The sequence below is a fragment of the Nannobrachium achirus genome (genome assembly GCF_963921795.1).
Source record: "Nannobrachium achirus genome assembly, chromosome: 12".
In the NCBI taxonomy this organism is placed as follows: Eukaryota; Metazoa; Chordata; class Actinopteri; order Myctophiformes; family Myctophidae; genus Nannobrachium; species Nannobrachium achirus.
In genome coordinates this window covers 64,974,234-64,992,331 of record NC_137832.1, presented here as the reverse complement: position 1 = coordinate 64,992,331, position 18,098 = coordinate 64,974,234, and the positions used below count along the sequence as shown (strand labels likewise).

The 18,098-nt window shown below is 44.7% G+C and overlaps 1 protein-coding gene across 1 annotated transcript in view; it reads left to right on the top strand.

The window, feature by feature from the left end:
• Positions 1-10,446, top strand: part of rtkna (rhotekin a) — a gene marked incomplete at its 3' end in the record, with an annotated part of 49,072 nt that extends 38,626 nt beyond the window's left edge. The window contains 5 exon segments of the mRNA XM_080738843.1: positions 255-360; positions 363-385; positions 4,193-4,358; positions 4,920-5,024; positions 9,542-10,446. Coding sequence (XP_080594969.1) covers positions 255-360; positions 363-385; positions 4,193-4,358; positions 4,920-5,024; positions 9,542-10,446 — 1,305 coding nt within the window.
• Positions 10,447-18,098: the final 7,652 nt, after the last annotated feature.

The window sequence follows — 18,098 nt, the reverse complement described above, 5'->3', positions numbered from 1 at the left end:
CAAGAACCCAGAATCAATCATCTCTATACTGACACACTATAGGATATCGTGAGTGTTTTAATCACAATAAACTATAATATCGCTTATCGTCCCAGCTAGGACAAGTGCTATGGCACTTCCACAACACACACCTCTCTCTCTCTCTCTCTCTCTCTCTCTCTCTCTCTCTCTCTCTCTCTCTCTCTCTCCTGTTGCCGTGTTTTCTATCCACCTGTCATTCCTTCTGAAACGATCCGTCCTCCGTGTCTTCACAGCAGCTTGGAGGAGACCCTCAGAGCTGGACCAAGGTGTACGGCGTCCTGAAAGGGACAAACCTCTTCTGCTACGGCCAGCAGGAAGACGTGGAGGCCGGCGTGGAGCCGTGTTCACCATCGCCATCAACAAGGTCAGTGGCGGGAAACACCGGAAACTGTTCAGATGCACAGTCAAGCTCACAACATGTCGCAAGCGAGTCTTGTACACCAGTGAAATCTCTCTTTTTCGACGTCTCCATCGTTACGACTAAAGGTTAGGGTTAGGTTTAGGGTTAGGGTTAGGTTTAGGTATAGTTTTACTGAAGTTAGGGTTACAGTGGTTAACATTCACCAGGTTAACATTCACCTGCGTTGAAAAGATGGGACGTCAAACAGATGCTATGTCGAAATGATGACACACTCCCTTGTACACCGGCTATTTTCAGCGCACTTGTCCTTTTTAGCCAATTCTTTGGGCCATTTTTTGGCCAACTGATTCCTCCCCACGCACATTCCTGTGTGTTGTCACTGCTGTTGTATCCTACTGACTCACCTTCCAGTGAGGAGCCCCCACCGGGAGGACATACTGTTGTATCCTACTGACTCACCTTCCAGTGAGGAGCCTCCACCGGGAGGACGTACTGTTGTATCCTACTGACTCACCTGCCAGTGAGGAGCCCCCACCGGGAGGACATACTGTTGTATCCTACTGACTCACCTGCCAGTGAGGAGCCCCCACCGGGAGGACGTACTGTTGTATCCTACTGACTCACCTGCCAGTGAGGAGCCCCCACCGGGAGGACGTACTGTTGTATCCTACTGACTCACCTGCCAGTGAGGAGCCCCCACCGGGAGGACATACTGTTGTATCCTACTGACTCCCCTGCCAGTGAGGAGCCCCCACCGGGAGGACGTAGAGCCTCCTCCCGCACAACATTCCCTGCTGACCGGCTCCGTGCTCCCAGCCAATAGGATTACGCGCAGTGACTATTATCACCCAGACATCCCAAGTATCCCGGAAGTTGCGGGAGTCTCCCGGAAATCAGCGTCGCTCCCGGGCGTCCATGAATAGGGCATTTGCTCCTGCAAATGCCTGCCATATCCGGCGGCTGGATCCGGTCTAGAAACCAGATCTGCAACCCGAGATGCGTTATCATTCGTCGTCAAACTGTCATCTGGCAAATGAATGATTGTCATTCGCTGTGGGAGATGTGGGCGTCTAAAAGTGACCAACCACTGGTCTCAGATGCAGAGACTGGGTTCTCATTAAGCGCGAAGGATATATTCAGCTCGTAACAGTAAACAGACAGGTTTTGCTTAATATGAATAAAATAACAGTACTTTACAACTGTCGGTTCTTTTTCGCTGGACATGGTGGATTTGAACCCACAACCTCTGTGGTGGTGGGCAGGGGACTTTACCGCTGCGCCACCAGAGCTGTTCCCAAAGCCTCCTAAAATGTCCACGCACTCACAAGTATAGTAATACAGACCTGCGTGCGTGCGTGCGTGCGTTCATCCGTCCGAGGCCTGTCATTCTCTCCGGTGTCTCCCTGGTCTTTTGTATCCGTTGACCCTCGGCACGGAGCGCTGATACTGAGCTGAGCCCGGGGTGGAGTCAATCACACTGGATCAGGACTCTGTGATCTGCGCTAGTCAGCAGAACAGACCAGAACAGACCAGAGGCGCTCCGTCAGGGAGGAAGGGAGGAAGGGTGGAAGGGAGGGAGCGAGGAAGGGAGGAAGGGAGGAAGGGAGGGAGGAAGGGAGGAAGGGAGGAAGGGTGGAAGGGAGGGAGGGAGGGAGGAAGGGAGGAAGGGAGGAAGGGTGGAAGGGAGGGAGGAAGGGAGGGAGGAAGGGAGGAAGGGAGGGATGGAGGAAGGGAGGGATGGAGGAAGGGAGGGAGGATATGATATGAATGCCTGAGCATTAAGAAGGGGCAGAGCTTCCTAGAATGCCACCAAGGTGAATGGATGGAGCAATACTGACACCTAGTGGTTGTTTTTAGTTCTCAGCTCTTTACTCCTTGGGTGACAGCCATTTAGGCCTAGAATTATTGAAAGCTTTAACTATTGAAAAATAGCAGATCTACAAGGGGTGCCGCGCTGCGAGCTTGTAAATCTGCTATTTTTGAAAAATCTTCTGGGGGGTCCCTGGTACAAAGTACTTTGAGATGGAGGTCGGCAGCCAAATACATATCATTCTAGGGGTCCTTGACATGAAAGAGTTTGAGAACCACTGACGTAGAAACATGAGTTCAAAAAAGAAACCTTAGAAGGATTTAGAAGACACTTGTAGAATCGGGTCAAAATCAGCTAAACATTCAAATGTTCACGATCTTTCAAAAATAGCAGATCTACAAGCTCGCAGTGAGCTTGAATATCTGCTATTTCTCAATAGTTAAATCATAAAATAATTATACACAATAATGCGTACCTGGTCTAGAAGGCTTAAAGACAGATCACTGATTGAAACACTTTGGGAGATTATAGAGTAAGAGTGGGAGGTGTTCTCTTCTCTTCATCCATGTTAGGTTGATAATTATGTTTTTTTAAAGAAATTAATCAGCTGAGGTTGTTGCTACTGTTTGAATCCTGGACGGATGGTCCCAACTAACATATCGTCGTTGTCAGGTGAAACAACTTTTATGTCCAAAACCCTTCGTTTTGCATTTTTCATTTTAAAAATGATTTAAACTAATGAAAACGGCAGATCTACAAGCACACAACGCCTCGCACCGTTGGGCTTAATTTGTATTCTTGTAGATCTGCTGTTTTCACCACTTTTGTGGGACGGCCTTGTATGATGAAGCAAGGCTTTACTTTGCGAAAGAACGTACACATTTGAAACTTGGAGATACGAGGTTTCCACCCGACAACGACGATATGGTGGCTGTCGGGTGGAAAACTTGTACGTTCATCCATAATCATTACTTTTCACGAAATGGATTGAGAATGATCAGAAATGGTGGAAATCACCACGCGTGACACGTGGGGAGCTCGTAGATCTTCTATTTTCCCTACTTTTGCCAGATCCTCTTTTATGACGGAAATGTAAATAAATACACATTTGAAATGTGGAGATACAAGGTTTCAGTCTGACAGTGTCCATATATTAAGTCAGATTGTGTTTGGTTCCCTTCATATCTGGACATTTGCATCGTATCACTCATTATATCAGCTGATGAAGGCATCAAGCCGATCCTGATTGGCTTGTTGCCTCTTTTCTTTCCAAATCAAAGTTAATAATTATACCCCAGGTTATATATTGATGCCAGCTCACACAACGTGAGACTGGCATCAATCTGTTTGTATTATTGGTCCAAGAACAACTCCCAAGATTTCTGGGCCATGTGTCAAGATTTTCTAATCACAACTTTTCAATTGTTTGGCATTCAGAAATATTGTAATTTCCCCTGATTGTATTCCATCTGTCTCATTATTATACTCGTTCTATAATAGTGTCGCTGTCGGGTTTATGACCCAGATTGTCCAAAACTGTTACTTTTCAGGATTCAAATTCAAAAGCATAGTAGCATGCTTTTGTAGCAGTATGTAGCAGATCTACAAGCTCAGTTAATTTTCACAATAAAAAACACACACACACAAAAAGTTAGAAAATGGAGACAGCAACAATACGTGTACATGACTTGTCTGCAGGCACAGTGTCCTCTCCAGACCATGAATTCAGTTTTTACTATGGTGAAAGAAATGCAAATGCCCCCTCTTTCCATGTCATACCTGAAGGCAGCATTCAAGAGAATTGCCTTGTCCAAACTCTCCTGAACTTGAATGCAGCATCTTATGCTGAAAGAACTTCCCTCTCTGTGTAGAAATCCATGCCGTACGCCTCATCTCCAGTATTCACTTCAAGTCATATTTTTACCAAAACACCCTTTTAGAAATGTCAGCCTCTGCCTCATTAACATTCTCTGCTGGTCTGTGTGCTCCTGTGCTTCCAGGAGACCAGGATCCGGGCGTCAGAGAAGGACCCTCACACCAAAGCCCAGAGCATCTGCATCACCAACCAGTACGGAGGAGAGGAGGTCACACACACCCTGACGGCAGACACCAGGGACGACACGCACCGATGGATGGAGGCCTTCTGGCAACACTTCTACGACATGAGTAAGAGAGAAGACCTTCCAAACATTGTGTTGTCGTTGTTGTACATGCGTAGTTGAAACTTGCAACCACTCGCAACTCAAAACTCTATTAAAGAGTGCTGCTGCATTGTCTGAAAGAAGCCAAACCAAAATACATTTTTGTGGCCGTAGGTCGCATTTAGTATGAAAGTATGCAGGTCATGTCCGTCCGTCACCCTCATGTCACGCAGACTGTACATATTGTGTCAGTCTCATGATAACCAGTGTGGTTGACGCGACACGAGTCACACTTGCAAATGAATGACCATCCTTGTCCCTTTTATGACCATATATGGAGATCCCTGATGTCATCCATATTAAGCCCATATCTGGGAATGCCCATATATGGACATATTGTGTCAGTCTCTGTTGCTTCTCGCCCTTAGGGCGTCTTATGTACCTGTACACATGACAATAATAATGTGTGGTTGTAAAGAAATCCATAAAAGCACACCAGTGTGGCCACTGAACGCATGAGTGTGTCGTTGTTGTACCAGAGTGTGATTGGATGGTTTGTGGTTGTCCCTCCCCCTCCCTCTCACAGGCCAATGGAAGCAGTGCTGTGATGACCTCATGAAGATAGAAGTTCCGTCTCCCAGGAAGCCTGCGCCCGTCACCCCCAAACAGGGCTCCTTGTACCACGAGATGGGTGAGACATTAAGACCATTAACCATTAAGACCTGAGAAACACATGTCAAATGATTGAAACAGAATACACCAAGCACAGTGCAACTGAGGAATGTTCTATGAAGTATAGAGGTTCTGAGGTGAAGCGATATTTCAAATATTATCAAAGTATTCTGCAGCACCATAGGGTGCTAAGGCACCCATTTTGAGAAACCCTGGTAGAACTGTTACTGATCAGCTGGCTGCAGACCGCAACCTCGTTCCCCGAGTGTAGACTGTGTGAAATAACCAGGCACAGGGTTAGGGTCAGTCACATACACGACACGGGTGACCTTTAGTAGCTTGAAGAAAAAAGGGAAAATAAATTGCAATTGTAATTGTTGGAAACCGTTCCGGTTTTTTACATGTATATATTTTCTTAAATAGTGCCTTAAAATAGTGAAATTAGTCGAACAACAGGCTCATGATGCACGGCGATTGCGTCACATCGTGACGTAGATCGGCTATTTTCACTACTTTTGTGCGACACCCTTGTATGGTGAAGTATAGGGCATTCATTTTACGGGGTAAGAAAAGTTGAAACGTGGCGATGCAAGGTTTCCGCCTGACAGCGACGAGATCAAAAGAATACCAAAGAAGGATCCTCTGGAAAGTCCAGGCATGAAATTCAAATAGATGGGTTTGTGTTCTCCTCTGCTGCCTGCTGCGCTGCATGGGAATGTGTTTCTATAGCTTTAACTGCATGAAGAACACTTTCAACCTTTAAGGGTTTGATTTGGTGGTGGTGGGGGGGGGGGGGGGGGGGATCGTTAATTTTTCATTTCTTTATGGCCGATGGGGATGTGTTTTATCTCTGATGATTCTGGTCAGAGTTTAATACATGCATTTCCTTTTGGGGGATGTAGACTGTCTGATATAATGTTTCATAATGTTACCATTCAAGAATAGAATATATTTAAAAAATATGATAAAAAAAATAGGGAAACTAGCCAATCTACAAGCAAGAATTAATAGGCTTATAGGAGTAGTTCACCCCCAAAATGTTCCATTGATTACTCATGCCATGGAGACTTGAGTTCAATAATATTTATTTGTATTTGTTGCATTCCCAGGACAGACAGATAGATAGATAGATGTATTATCCCAAGGGGGAAATTAAGTTACCCAGAAGGTACAGCAGTTAAAGGTTACAGGACAGTAAGAAAAAAGAAAAGAAAAGGGCTGTTTTGTAGCCGAGAGACAAAAACAAACAAGAAAGAAGAATCAACAATACAGGAGAATCAGCCATACAGAGCAATTAAGTTAAAAAAATATATATACATATACATAAAGTGTCGAGACAGAACACAACAACAAAAAAGTAGTACTATGTTTCTGTAAAGGATTGCAATTTTAAGGGACTTTTCTAAACATAATGCAAACTCAAAGACCTTACAATGGTCCAGTCATTCAAACATTAGGAACTACTTCTCAACGTAGTGCAAACAAAAAATGTATTATTATAGTAAATTTACCACGATCGATTCTGGATGGGGACCCAAATGCATTTGGGTCGGAATCAACGGGGGTACATTTATTGTAATCTAATTATTGTCTTCGTAATGTGACAAATACAAAAGAATATTATTGAACTCAAGTCTCCATGGCATGAGTAATCAATGGAATGGAAAAAAAAGTCATTTTGGGGGTGAACTACTCTTTTAAGGGTTTTTATTTTTACAAATCGAACCCTGTTTAAAACCTCTCTTCTTCCACCTTTACACTGTATGTAAAGTAACTGTAGCTCTAGAGTGTGGATCCTGTCTCTGACAAACTGACTGACTCACTTTCACTGTCTTTCTGTCTCTGTTTTCCTCCTGTGCCCTGGATGATCTGTCCTTCCTGATCCTCCTCTCTCTCACCCTCCTTATTTTGTGTAAATTCATCCTATCCCCCCCCCCCCTCCCCCCTTCCACACAAAACATTATTTTCCGTTCTCTCTTTTTGATGTTGAAACATCTCACGTTTGGTTGGAATCGCCTGGTCCTCCTCTTCATCATACCTTCCCCTTAATGTTAATTATTTTTATTTATTAACAATCACATATGCGCATGATTCATAATTTCTTCCCCAATTAACATCACAACACCTGAACATCTCTCTGTCTCTCTGTCTCTCATCCTCACATCCATCCTTCCATCATTCCTTCCTTCCTTCCTTCCTTCCTTCCTTCCTTCCTTCCTTCCTTCCTTCCTTCCTTCTTCTCCTCCCCTCCTGCTTCCTCGGGCAGCCCCCCTTGCCCCCCCCTCCTGTGAGGGTCTCCTGCTCCAGGACAATGCCGTGTCGGCCGAGATTCGCGCTCTGCTCTCGTCTTATTACAATGACAGGTGATGTAACTGGAGAACAACAGGGAGACGATGACTCCTGTTATGCCTTAACCTAATGGTCACTGATGATGAATTTCAGCATTTCAGTCTGCTCGCTCTGTGTCTCAAAAGTGGGGCTGTGCAAGACACCTGCTACCTAACGACGATGTAAATATTCTCTGAAATTACAACTACTTTAGGCATTTAGCTCTTTATTCCAGAGTGATTCACGATAAGCAAAGTAAACACATACAGTATGTCAAATACAGAGAGAGATTGTAGTCTCAGTAAACTAGGATCACACCAAGAACCTAATGTCCGTCTAAAAAATCCTATGTTAGTCTGCCTCTGACACACAGAGCATGGAGACAACCATCCTATGTTAGTCTGCCTCTGACACACAGAGCATGGAGACAGAAATGTCTCCATCCTATGTTAGTCTGCCTCTGACACACAGAGCATGGAGACAGAAATGAAACCATCCTATGTTAGTCTGCCTCTGACACACAGAGCATGGAGACAGAAATGAAACCATCCTATGTTAGTCTGCCTCTGACACACAGAGCATGGAGACAGAAATGAAACCATCCTATGTTAGTCTGCCTCTAACACACAGAGCATGTAGACAGAAATGAAACCATCCTATGTTAGTCTGCCTCTGACACACAGAGCATGGAGACAACCATCCTATGTTAGTCTGCCTCTGACACACAGAGCATGGAGACAGAAATGAAACCATCCTATGTTAGTCTGCCTCTAACACACAAAGCATGTAGACAGAAATGAAACCATCCTATGTTAGTCTGCCTCTGACACACAGAGCATGGAGACAGAAATGAAACCATCCTATGTTAGTCTGCCTCTGACACACAGAGCATGGAGACTGAAATGAAACCATCCTATGTTAGTCTGCCTCTAACACACAGAGCATGTAGACAGAAATGAAACCATCCTATGTTAGTCTGCCTCTGACACACAGAGCATGGAGACAGAAATGAACCATCCTATGTTAGTCTGCCTCTGACACACAGAGCATGGAGACAGAAATGTCTCCATCCCATAGTGAACGTTAGCGAGGTTCCCATATGAGAGGATGTTGGGGAAAACAAGGTAAAATGGCTCCTTTAATGGTGACCTCTGAAGATGCAACGATGTGGTCAGAATGTGGCAGCAGCAACGATCGATGGGAGACGACGCCGTTCGGCTGCTCCTCTTTTTTCTTTTCACACCGGTACTTTTATTAAATGTTTTGTCAAATTGACTTTGTGCTCCAGAAATAATTTCTTTGTTCAGATCGATGAGAGTTGTTAATCTCTCTCTCTCTCTCTCCCTCCCTCTGCTACTGTATTTCAGCTTTATGGATTTTTGTTAGATGAACATCTGCGGCGTTGGCTTCCCTCTTGTCATTTCTCCTCAGCAGGGCCAGGAATCAAGTTGTTTATCAGACATGACAGCGAGTCGCTGCAGAGGGCAGACAGGCTCACAGTGGAGCGAGTACATTTACTGTTTTAAGTCCAAAGAAAATACAAAATTGGAAGCTCATGACTGGCACTCCACTACTACTATTTCGAAGACACATTCTATTGACTCATTTCATTTATAGGCAGAGACCCCGGGATGAAAACAAAAATAGTTTTACATTTTGATGGGAGAACTTGTGATTTGTACTTTTGAACAACACGGTAATACTTTTACTCTTGTACAAATTTGACAGAGCAACTTTACCTTAATGTAGATGAGTATAGATATTCCTTTGACCAGGAGTATCTACAGAATACTTTGACAAGTATGGTAGTTGACCACTTTAGCCCCTTTTCCACTGCAAGGTGGAACCAGAACTTTCAGGAACCTGAACCTATCTTTTTTGGCTCTGGTTTTGTTTCCATTGCTTACGGCCCGGTTCCAGACGAGGTTCCTGGAACCTTTTTTAGGTCCTGCTCCTGAGGTAGTACTAAACTAGAACCTGTGGGCGGGGCCAGCAGCACTGCTGCTCTTTTTTTGGGACCTTCCGGAACTTCACAGGTTCTTCAAAGTTGTTGGTTCTGGAAAGTTCTGGTTGTAGTTCTGGGTTGGCCTTACAGTGGAAACGGGGCTTATTATGTCCACGAGTGCAGACATGAAAATAAAACACAACACAACCGTATCATGACGACCTGTCTTGTCCCCCCTCCCCCTCCTCCCCCTCCCCTTGCAGTTATTGAGACGTCGGAGGAGTTCAGCGCTACGGTGTCGGACCTCCTGGCCAGGAGGATGCAGGAGCTGGAGCTGCGCAGCCAGCTGGGAGGAGGCCCCTCCTCCTCCCCCTCCCCTGTCTGGATGTCCTTGTTCGAGGAGGAGGGGGACGAGAACCCCCGCACCTCGTCCCGCCTGTCCCCCCGCACCCCCCCGCCACCCCACCGGGGGGGCTACCGCCACGGCCTGCCCCCCCGCAGCCCCATGAGCCCCTCGCGCAGCGGCGGCCACTGCTGCTGCTCGTCGCCACCGCGGCGCTCGGGATGCCCGCTGGAGCGATGCCCGCTGGAGCGCTCGGACGCCAGCCTGACGTCGGACAGCGACAGCCAGTGCAGCACCAGCCCCTGCCTGGGGGGCAGACACCACCCACACCACCAACACCACCAACACCAACACCACCACGGCTGCTGGGTGGAGCCTCCCTTCTCCCTCCTGTCCTCTTCCTCCTCCTCCTCCTCCTCGCGCATGCGGCCGCGCACGCTCTCCCTGGACGCCAAGCTCAGCACGCTCCGGGGGAGGGGCTACGGCGCCGGGGGCGGGGCTTTCCAGTGCTCCTGTCGCGGCGGCGTCGCGGCATCGCCTCCTCCCTCCTCCGCCCCCCTGGCCTCCTGCTCCTCCTCCTCGTCTCCCTCGCGCGCCCAGACCACGCTCTCCTCCTGCTCTAGCTCCGCCTCCTCCAGCTCCTCAGGCTCCACCAACAGCGAGGGGCGGAGCCACAGCCCCGAGTCGTCGTCAGAGGGGGGCTGCGGTGGGGGGGGAGGAGCCTCGCCGCTCGCCGTCTTCTCTCGGCCCTCGCCAGCCCGACGCAGCCTCAGGAACCTCAGGGCCCGACTGGACCCCCGGAACTGGCTCCAGAGCCAGGTCTGACTGGACCCCCGGAACTGGCTCCAGAGCCAGGTCTGACTGGACCCCCGGAACTGGCTCCAGAGCCAGGTCTGACTGGACCCCCGTGGCTCCAGAGCCAGGTCTGACTGGACCCCTGGAACTGGCTCCAGAGCCAGGTGTGAACCCCCCAGCCTCACACTAGTATGAGCTTTTCATGCACAAATCGTGCACTTTACGATAGAAGCATGTAATTTGGCACACAGTTAGAACATGTCATATGGAAAATGTTTGGCTATAGGGACATTGCAGATTTGTCTTTGGAAACTTGTGGGAGTCAATCAAAGTTGGGCTCTCATAGACTTTACTATACAGTAAAATAATAATTAAAAGAAAATGCTTTAAAGGAGCTATAGTCAACTTTTTCATGGTAGGGCTGACACTTTGTTTACATCCTAGTCTATAGACTAGAATGTAAACAAAGTGTCGGTCTGACAATGGCCAAAATGATTATTTTATCATTATTTTACGCTTGTTGTGGTCATTTTTGAATAGAAACACATATATGAAGCTTATTTTTTTATAAAATATTTTCGAAACATTATTTTTATTTTAGCATCCGTTTTTCAAGAAAAAGTTGACCAAAGCTCCTTTAAGTTGCATGTGAGGGGTCAAACAAGGGTTTTTTTCGGGATTCTGAATCCATTGCAAGCATTTGTTTTGCACGAAAAACATTCCTTGGAATAAAAAACGGCCCCCATAAAACTATGGTTTAATGATGGTTTAATGATGGTTTAATGATGAGTCGTCTTTTCGACTTCACAGTTTTGTGGGGGCCGTGTTTCGGAAAGGAATGTTTTTCGTGCAAAACAAATGCTTGCATTGGATTCAGAATCCCAAAAAGAAAAACCTAGTTTGACCCCTCACATGGTACTTAAAGCATATTTATTTATAGTATTATTTGACTGTATAGTAAAGTCTATGAGAGCCCAACTTTGAAGTTTCCAACTTTGAAGTTTCCTAAGACAAATCTGTGATGTCCCTATAGCCAAAAATGTTCCATATGACATGTTCTAACTGTGTGCCAAATGTCATGTTTCTATTATAAAGTGCACGATTTGTGCACGAAACGCTCAGACTACACGGTTCACACCTGCACACACACACACACACACACACACACACACACACACACACACACACACACACACACACACACACAGACACTCACACAGACACATGCGCGCACGTGTGTGCAGTGAGGACTGTCAACAAAACGCAGAAGAACAACGCTTTGTGGCTTCATGTGATGAACTGAACTCAGGATCGACCTGCTAAACCACAATGCCCCCCCCCCCCCCTCCACCCCCCCCCCCCCCCACTCCTAAATACAGACACCTGTTTGTATTACTGTACTTGTGAGGACATCATTTTATTAATGCGATTTCTTTCTTAAAAAAAACAAACAAAAAAATTATAATTGCAACCCTAACCCTAACCCTAGAGTGCAACTAAGTATATTAGGCATACATTCCAACCTCATAAGTATAGCAATATACAAGTACAAGTGTATAGCCTACATACAAGTGTGTGTGCACACGCAAACACACACTCGCACGCACGCACGCACGCACGCACGCACGCACGCACGCACGCACGCACGCACGCACGCACGCACACACACACACACACACACACACACACACACACACACACACACACACACACACACACACACACACACACACACACAACCCTGGGGTAAACTGGAATGTCTTCTAACCGGGCTGTTAACGGCTGCAGCCTGAACTCCAAAACCACAAACTTTGTTTCGGTGTGGAAGAAGGGCTCGCCGAACCGAACACCGTGGACCGAGGACAGCACCGTTCCCTGAGTCAGACTGCTTTCTGCTCAGCTCTAGGATTGTGAAAGCTACAACGTGCAGGCTAGACCACTCAGTATTCTGCCTAGCAACAACACCGCAAACTACAACACTGGAGCGGTGTGTGTACCTGGATCAACCTCCCTAAGTGCTTTGACATCATTTTGTCCCATTTTTGGCGACAGACACAGTGGACAAAGTGTGGTGTTATCTCTGTGTCCATCTGGATGTGTGTGTGGTCACTTACAGGAGGATTATCCTCAGCCAAACCTTTTATGCAAACTGTACCATGACGGTACAAACTGTACCATGACGGTACAAACTGTACCATGGCGGTACAAACTGTACCATGACGGTACATTGCTGGTAAGATTGTGGAAATAAAACGGTATGAATCACAAACGCATTGAGTGCCAGACGGATCACACAGGATATGAACGTCCCTACTTGATTATACTGCAGCGTTGCCGCAAGAAGAGCGTCAAAAGTGGCAGATCTGCAAACTCCAAACTAGGGATGGGAAGATAATCGTTATTATAGTTTATCGTGATGAAAATCACTCACAATAATCGTATCGTGGAGATTTAAATTTATTGTGAAATCCTCCGTCATGCACTGGGATCAATTCACCTTTTATTTGAAGAGCTGCATATCCGGTACCATTTAAACGCTCTAGAATTGATAAAACAGACCTGAAAATAACATACTTGATGCAGTCTTTTTTTCACTCTACTAAATCTCTTTGCCAAAATATTGTCGATCAATTTTTTGGCAAATGTTTGGCCCCAGGATAATCGATGTTGAGGATATTTGTATTATCGCGATAATATCGTAAATCGCAATCATTTTGACATGATGTTTTCATATCGTCCGATCCCTACTCCAAACCTGAGCTTGTAGATCTGCTGCTTTAGGATTGGAATCCTGAACAGTTTTGGACATTCAAGGTTTCCACCCCACAGAGCCGATACTCAGCTAGCAGAGGTCAAAAAGGAGAACAGCTTGTTGGAAAATCTTGGAGAGGCGAGTAAAGTTCTTACTGCTGTAGTTTACGTATTTATTGACCCTGAAGCAGAACAAAGTTTAATGTCCGTTTAAAGGCCTTTTAGACCTGCGGTTCTCAACCTGTGGTCCGGGGCCCACTGGCCTCGAGGGTATTGCTAGCGGCCCCTCATATAATCAGCAGAACACAACGATTTGAATGATAATATAAATGATTATATAACATTAATATTAACATTTAACAAGTGGGCCCTAAGGTTGAGAACCACTGCTTTCATGCTGAAACTGGTCCTGAACAGCAGGGGGAGCTGTTGGCCAGATTCTGGACAAAGATGGAAGAAGTGGTGTTACTTGGGAGAAAAATAATATTCTATTCAATGGAGAGTTTTGTCTGTTACTCACCTTTCACCCAGTCTCCAGAAAATCCGAGAAAGGAAGCTGGCATCTGTTAGGGTTAGGGTTAGGGGTCTGTCATTTCCGTACACTAAATTATATTTTAAAATATCTTTACATTTTATTTTTGAATTTCCATTTCTGCTAAGCAGCAAGCTATATTATGCTCAGATGATTTCGACTTATATTAGGAAGATTTGGGCGACTGTAAAGGTGTCACATCCGCTTTATCCTCTGAACTTCTTCAGTGCTTCCGTTGCTCCAGACTTCATGCAAGCATTTGGAAATTGTGTGAGGCAACAGTCTTGCTCTCGAGACTACCCTTTGTTAGCCTCCTGGTTGGTCCCTGACTGACCAACCAGCAGGCTCTATCTGCCTTGTCCCGCCCTGGTTCCGCCTTTTTTATGTTGAATTAGCTAAAACATAATTTTTGGAGAAATAAAAACATTTAAAAACATGCTGATTCACTATGCTGCCACTGAGCAGCTCCAATTGACTGAAACAAAGTTTGAAATTAGAATTGAGCACACAGAATAACAATATGAAGCAACTGAATTAACATGGCAGTGGATGGAATGTCCCACTGAATGTCCCTCCAAGTCAAAGCAACCAATAGGTGTGGAGAGGGGCAGGACAATGGGCGGGACTTGACAAAGGGTGAATTGTCGTCCTACACCGGCCAGGTGTTGGTCCTCAAGACCAACACCTGTGTTGGTCCTCAAGTACTCACTGTTGGGAGTTTGTTCTTCTGAATCTTTAAACTGGAAAAGATTTAATGTCATGCTCTCACACACACGCAAAAAGACTGATTTAAGGTTCTATGAGTGCTGGACCACTGCTGGGGTGTGTTGACTGTACGTTTGGTTCTGGTAACTTGTTGTACGTGATGGTTTGAAGTGTAAGCATGTCGCCTAAAGCGGAATACAGCAGTGAGTTTTAACCACGACGAGGCTGCGTCTTTGGAAATGTCGGAAATGGTTCCCGCATGGCGAGAGAGGCCGACGTGCGTCTGTCGTCTCCCTGTATAAACTGTGACATCATCCACTTATCATCAGTGTACTTATCATTTTCGATAACGAGTCGACACAAACTACGACCCCCTTAAAAGATTCTCTGCTACATGTATCTATACTGTATGCTTTGCACCGTTTTCCTTTTCTTTTCATGATTGGCTTAAAGGCGAGAAGTCGCGTTAACTGAAAAAGCTCGACACTTAAAACCCCAAACGTTGTCGAGGGCTCTATATTCTAGTGACTCTTCTGTTTTTGCTTTTTGATAAATATCTTTGCTGAAAATAGCCGATCGACAAGCGTGAAAATATCTGCTATTTTCCTGCGAAAGGTTTTTCTTTATCTTTTTTTGTGGTTCAGTGCAAGTGTTCACATTAACTGTTACCGGTTGTTAACTGTGATCTGTGAAAGAATATTGTGCTCTTCTCGTTCTCTCCGCTCGGCTGAACACTGTTGACAGGATTGGGCTTTTGGTTAAACGCGGTTTAACGGCGTCTAGCATCAAACTGAACTATTAAACCAAAGGTCAACTTGTCAGGGTTTATTATCACCACCAAGCCAACTCTACTCGCTCCCCACTGCCTTTATTCATTGCAGTTTTATTGTGGAGATTCCATTGAAATTAAGCGGTACCTGCTTTTGCATCGTCTCAAGCCTCAACAAAAATGTGAAACGACAACCTATGAGGTTTTTTGTTCTTTGTTTATGCAGTACAACAGGAAATATTTATTTGCAATTTGTGATAGGGTGGTTGCATTTTTCTTTTCTTTTTTTTTCTTCCTGTGAAAGTGTGTTCACTTAAAAAAGAAAAGCCAATCAATTGTAATTATTTTTGTTATTGTGATGATAGCAGGAGTCTGTGGTTTTACTCACTCTGCCAGCTCATAGATTTGTTGTTTTATTTTACAAGGTGATGCTTATCGCTTCTGTCAGACGGGATGGGTTTTTATCATCACATCAGACTGAAGGTGGCGACATGGAGAGAGACAGAGAGAGAGTTTGTGTGAAATGTCTTCCTCAAGTCCAGTGAAACCTAATATTATTATTATTATTCATGTCTCTCTTGTTTACTCTGGACTTGTAACATCATTAACCATTTACTTGGGGGAACTGTGGTCAGAACTCTAAGAAGTAAAACTGTCAAATGTTTGGAGAAAGCAAGCTCCATGTGTTACTGTAAATGTTACTGTAAATCAATGTGTTTGTTTTTTGTTTTGTAAGTTAACAAACGGAACTCCTCTCTTTTTGTATTTTGTTAAATTCTATTTTACATGATTGATTTTTTTGTTATAAATGCAACTATATTGATATAAATATATATATAAATATATATATTATTCTAATTTTAACTGATGGCGTGCAAACTTAAAAAAAAAAACTGTTGCGGTATAAGATAACATTGAATGTTATAAACCTTTGTGAGAGCGTTCTCATGCTAACAGGCCTTATGTTGTGCATGCAGCGCCATCTGCATCCTCTAGGAGGGCGGTCATCATCGTTCCCTGTTTAAATAATGTAACATAAACATAATAAATGCTTTTATCGGTTCCTATGTTAAATGTCTTGTTTCTGCTTACGCATGCCTACCTGTCTACAGTAACCTAGCTCTATTACACTCACAGAAACTGTTTTAAAACAAGCTTTATAAAATAATTGATATCAATATCATCTCTGTGGTTCTCTAACATCTTCTGGTCATGGACCCCCAAATGCCTTGAGTGACAGGGACCTCCAGGAAAGAAGATTTTTCAAGATTAAAAAATAAATAAATTAATAACGAAGCTACAAGCTCGGCTATGTGTATAAAAGTATAATTATATAAAAAGTATAATATAGGGTTTAAGTAGTCAAACTGATTTGGATGCTATATTAACCTAGCCTGGCGGGGCCCGATGTCATACTGCGTTCACTCACTCATTCCTTCCACAGAGGAATGAGTGAGTGAACGCAGTATGACGTCGGGGCCCCGCCAGGCTAATATTAACCCCCTCAAGGAGATCTAGATCTCATTGCTAAAACCTCAAAAGTATACACCTGACAGAGACAATGTGATTTAAAAACGGGAAGGTGAAATGAAGTGGGGTCATTTATGTTCAATGCCTCTGATGTTGTCTTTATGCTGTGGTCACATAAGCAGCAGTGACAAAACGACGGGCTACAAGTCTTCAACAAACTTAATGCCAGACACTTTACACTGTGTGACAGGGATGATGCGCTACAAAACAAAGTTGTGTCGGCCTCAACATCTTTCAGTGCTCCAATGACGCAGTGACACATCAATCATCGTGTTTTAGTGTCACCGTTTTCCAGTCCCTTTCTCTCTTGCCACACAATTACTTCTCGTTACGGAAATCAGGCTTGCCAACACTCCTGGATTTGGCAGGACTCTCCTGAATTTCTCCTGGATTTGGTATCAAACTCCCAAAATTCACCAGAACACAGGAAATTACATCTACTATGTTAATTTGTTTTCTGGGGGAGGACCCCCAGACCCCCCGCTTAGGGGGTGTGGGCAATGCATACAAGCAAGCTCATACAGATATTCACTTAAGTAATGACATTAAAAAAGTCATTAAAGATGTCTTACTTTGCTTCAGTCATAAAATCTGCACACCTACATTTGGCATTTTAAGGCTGAAATTGTACCCATGCTAGTAAAGCAAGCCTGATAAAAGTATCAAACATGCAAAATAATTCAACAGAACAAAGGGAAATATATATAGGCTATCTGTTTCCCTTTTGGGAGGAGGACCCCCAGACCCCCATTGTGGAGTTCCGCACCCCACAAAAAAAGAAATCTCCTAATTTCTGTCAGTCCAATGTTTGCAACCCTGAATCCAACACAACACACTGCCAGGGCTGGGACTTGAACCTCCAACCTCTCATCCTCAAGGCAGTTACTGTCCATTGAGCTGCAATGACACAGAAGTTTCAAGCATTTGTCAAGTAAAATCTGATCAATACAAATGTGGCCGCAGACCCCTATCTGAAAACATGTAGTGCCAGGAACTCCTATAAGAAAGATTTGTAAGATAAAAAATGTAAGATGTTGGAGACAAATAGTCAAGCTGGGGAATCAAACCTGTGACCTCCTACTCCCCTGGTGTGCTCTTTGCACCACTGTGCTTTGTCTGTTCCAAAATGCCAAATAGATAATGAGATAAAACTCAGAGGAATGTTTCCATTGTGGGTCATAAACATTCAAACATCTAGAAAACAAATGGTAGACAAATATTATGCTGTTATTATTATTATTTTTTCTTTCGTATCGTTATTGTTTGCCTGTGTAATCAGAGGGAAGACATTCTAAAGCAGGGACCAAGTAGCTTAGTGAGTTAGATCGTTGACATCATCAGGGCTGGATTAACCATTGGGCCGGTGGGGCCGTTGCCAGGGGCCCTTGGGGGAAC